At 56.2% G+C, this 3,499-nt stretch overlaps 1 protein-coding gene across 1 annotated transcript in view; it reads left to right on the forward strand.

Moving 5' to 3' along the window:
• Window positions 1-3,499, forward strand: part of rreb1a (ras responsive element binding protein 1a) — a 25,921-nt gene that overhangs the window by 13,089 nt on the left and 9,333 nt on the right. Inside the window, exons 7-10 of the mRNA XM_023425617.2 lie at window positions 780-969; window positions 1,093-1,374; window positions 1,535-1,994; window positions 2,086-3,499. The exon at window positions 2,086-3,499 is cut by the window's right edge and continues 345 nt beyond it. Coding sequence (XP_023281385.1) covers window positions 780-969; window positions 1,093-1,374; window positions 1,535-1,994; window positions 2,086-3,499 — 2,346 coding nt within the window. The remainder of the gene's footprint in view (window positions 1-779; window positions 970-1,092; window positions 1,375-1,534; window positions 1,995-2,085) is intronic.

Genomic DNA, 3,499 nt, shown 5'->3' on the forward strand with positions numbered 1-3,499 from the left:
CCACCACCACCACCACCCTACCCCACCAAAAATCCTCTGACAACTTGTCTGAGGGGATTACAGACAGCTTAAACACACACACACACACACACACACACACACACACACACTTCGACAGGATGTGATAAGAGTGTGTGTGACTGTGGCAGACATTGAGCAGCTGTCCTCTCAGCGCTTAACAAGAGCAGGTTATCACACACACACACACACACACACACACTTCTATACATGTGATGAGGACCCCTGTATAGAAGCAGAGTGTGTATAAACTAAAGACCAGAAACATGTTCAGAGTAACGGATCAGGTTTGAAGGTTTGAAGAACACGTCACTTGAACCTGATTCTGAACCTGAACCGGGTCTGGACTCTCTCAGCTTCTGTCAAGATCGACTTTCCAAAGACCGTCCAACACGTCAACGTCTACATCTCAAACTGATCCTGGTGAAAGTAAATGTAGAGCAGAGGAACACACACACATGAACACACAGAGAGAAATGTCACCACCTTGTGGCCTGACTGAGGAACTGCAGCCGGGCTTCTTCCTGCACTGATCAATCTGAGGATTATTTTTCACAATGAATCAATGGAGGAAGAAGAAGATAGACAGTAGTTTATATCCTGATGAAATCATAAATATCAGAACAGGATCTTGAAGATCTTGAGTTTTCAAAAGAAAATATTCCGTGAAGTTTTCGTCTCTTCGCTGCGTCGTCCTCTGATCTCCTCCTCAGAGTATCGCAGTGTAAATCTAACCCTGTTCCCTGGTTGTGTGTTCGTAGGTGTGATTTCTGCTGCCTTTCTTTCCGAACTCACCGCGGGTTGTTGCGTCACAACGCGGCAGTTCATAAGCTCCTCCCTCAAGACCACAGCGGCCGCCCCTTCATCCAAAACAACCCCTCCATCCCCACGGGCTTCAACGACCTGGCCTTCATCGACTTCTCCTGCAAGAAGTTTGCTCACATTGCACAGGTATCCACGCGGTGAACCGCCAGTCACACATGACAAAATCCTTTAAATAGAAATCATGTTCATGTTTATACTGTTGGTTTTTTGGCGTCAGTGTTTAACCAGCTTTGTTTTTTGCTCGTCCAGGTTTGGTGCGAGACGAATCTTCGCCGCTGCATCAGTAAGTTCCACCGGTTCGTCTGTGACACTTGTGACAAGGCGTTCCCCCTTCGCTCGGCCCTCGAGCTCCATAAAACCACCTCCCACCCGGACAAGCCCGCCGACACGGAGGAAAATGCAGAGGAGGCCGAAGAAGATGAAGCTGCAGAAAATGGTGCCGATAAGGACGGTCAAGACGTAGAGAAAGAAGCTCTGCCATCGGAGCAGGCCAGCTTCTTGGAAGCGCTCGGGCTTCAGCACATTTCCACAGTAAGCTTCAGAAATAAAACCACAGTTTGTCAAAACAGGGTTTTTAAATCCTGAACTTTATTTGGCAGTTAAATGTTTTCTTTCATGTTCAGCTCAGAGTTTTTAGATGGAAGCTAAAGGATCACCTGAAGTTTTCTAATAACTCCTGTTTGTGTCTCAGGTGAAGTCTGGTCCGACAGACGACGAGATCCACCAGGCTCATCTGGACAGCATCAAGGTGATCCACGTGGAGCCGCCGTGCTCCAGCCTCCCCCAGGAGCCGGCCTCCGCCTACCTGTCCGGAGGTCTGGGGCTGACCCTGGGTCTGGGTATGGGCGGTCTGACGGCCCTCAGCATCCCGCTGCTGGAGGCCTCCGCCTTGCAGGGCCTCTCCCAGAAAGACGCCCTCAGCCTGCTGTCCCTGCAGCCCTTCCCGACCGGCTTCCTGCTGCAGCCCGACGGGGGCGCCACGGCGGCCAGCGCGGCGTCTTCAGGCGCGAAACCCAGTGAGGCGGGCGGAGCCGGGATCATGGAACTGGCCGACATCCAGCAAATCCTCAAAGTGGCGACCGCAGCGCCAAATCAGATGGGACTGACCCTCCCGCCTCTCGCCAAAGCTCCTGGATTCACTGGAGGTCAAGGTGGGTGTGGCCTGAGCTGGAGGTCGTTATGTTCGTTAATCAGTCAATCAGTCGATCAATAACTTGAAGGTTTTCGACTCGTTTCTTCCAGGTCAAGTCCAGGCTCAGAAAGCGATGCCTCCATTGAAGCCCAAACCTCCAATCACCCCTCGCTCCAGCCTCACAGCGACGACTCCGCCCCCCCTCCAGAGTTCCCAGCAGGCCTCACTGGGCTGCATCAGCCCCAGCCTGCCACCCCCCACCCCCACCCTCTTCAAAACCCCTTCCTCATCCTCCTCTTCCTCCTCGTCAGCTGGGAACGGAGGGCAGATGGATGCAGAGTGCATGGGTGACGCTCACACGCCGCTGTCTGATTCGCCTCCAGCTGCCACCACGGCTGTACACGAGGAGGCGGGGCTTAGCGGGAGGAAGCCAGGAACCAAAGGGGGGAACAACGCCGGCTCGGCTAGAGGCTCGTTCCCGTGTCGCTTCTGCGACCAGGTGTTTGCTTTCTCTGGCGTGCTGCAGGCTCACATGCGCTTCCACCTCGGCATCCTTCCTCACCAGTGCAACATCTGCGACTACGTAGCTCCGGACAAGGCGACGCTGATCCGACACCTGCGCACTCACAGTGGCGAGCGGCCGTACGTCTGCCGGGTCTGTCATTATCCCTTCACTGTCAAGGCCAACTGCGAGCGCCACCTCAGGAAGAAGCACGCCAAGACCTCGAGGAAGGACATCGAGAAAAACATAAAGTACGTCACCTCCACCACTACAGCGAACATCGCAGCGGCCATCACCGCTGCAACCACCAACCCCACCCAGGACACGGAGACGGGCTGCGCCGGAGCTGAGACGACGTGCCGGTTCTGCGGCGAGGACCTGAAGACGTACCGGGCGCTGCAAATCCACCTGCGCACGCACAACGGCTGCCAGAGGAAACCGTTTGAGTGTCGGCGATGCGGCGCTGCCTTCCTGGCCAAACGCAACTGCATCCACCACCTGCTGAAGCAGCACCCTGAGGTGCAGGAGAGGGAGATCGAGGATCATATCGCCACGCTCCAGCCGGCGGCCGTGCCGGTCGCCACCGTGGCCTCCGCACGAGCTGCTACGGTGAATCCGATGGTGCTGAACGGGATCAGTCAGCCTCCGCTGCAGGCGGTGAAGGTGGAGGAGCTGCCCAGCGTGGTTTATCCTGCAGAACTGGACCAGCCGCTGGACTTCTCCGCTAAAGGTCGTGGAACCGGCAGCCAGGCGGCGTCTCCTGGTGTCAAACTGGAGAGCGTCTCCCCCAGCTTTGACTGCTCCACCCTGGACCAGCCCATCGACCTGTCCATCCCCAGCAAGAGGCAGCGGAGAGACGGCGCCAACGGAGAGAGCAGGGAGATCAAGACGGAGCAGAGCGGCAGCAGCATCGTGGAGCAGCAGAACGCCATGGCTCTGTCCAAGGACGAGAAGCCGGGGAGCTCCCTGCCTTCTCTACACCCCCACCCCCACCTCGGCTGCTACCAGCTCCCCCCTGGATC

This window comes from Seriola lalandi, unplaced genomic scaffold (genome assembly GCF_002814215.2).
Source record: "Seriola lalandi dorsalis isolate HSWRI2012SDOR001 ecotype SW California unplaced genomic scaffold, Sedor1 jcf7180002054792, whole genome shotgun sequence".
Classification (NCBI taxonomy): Eukaryota; Metazoa; Chordata; class Actinopteri; order Carangiformes; family Carangidae; genus Seriola; species Seriola lalandi.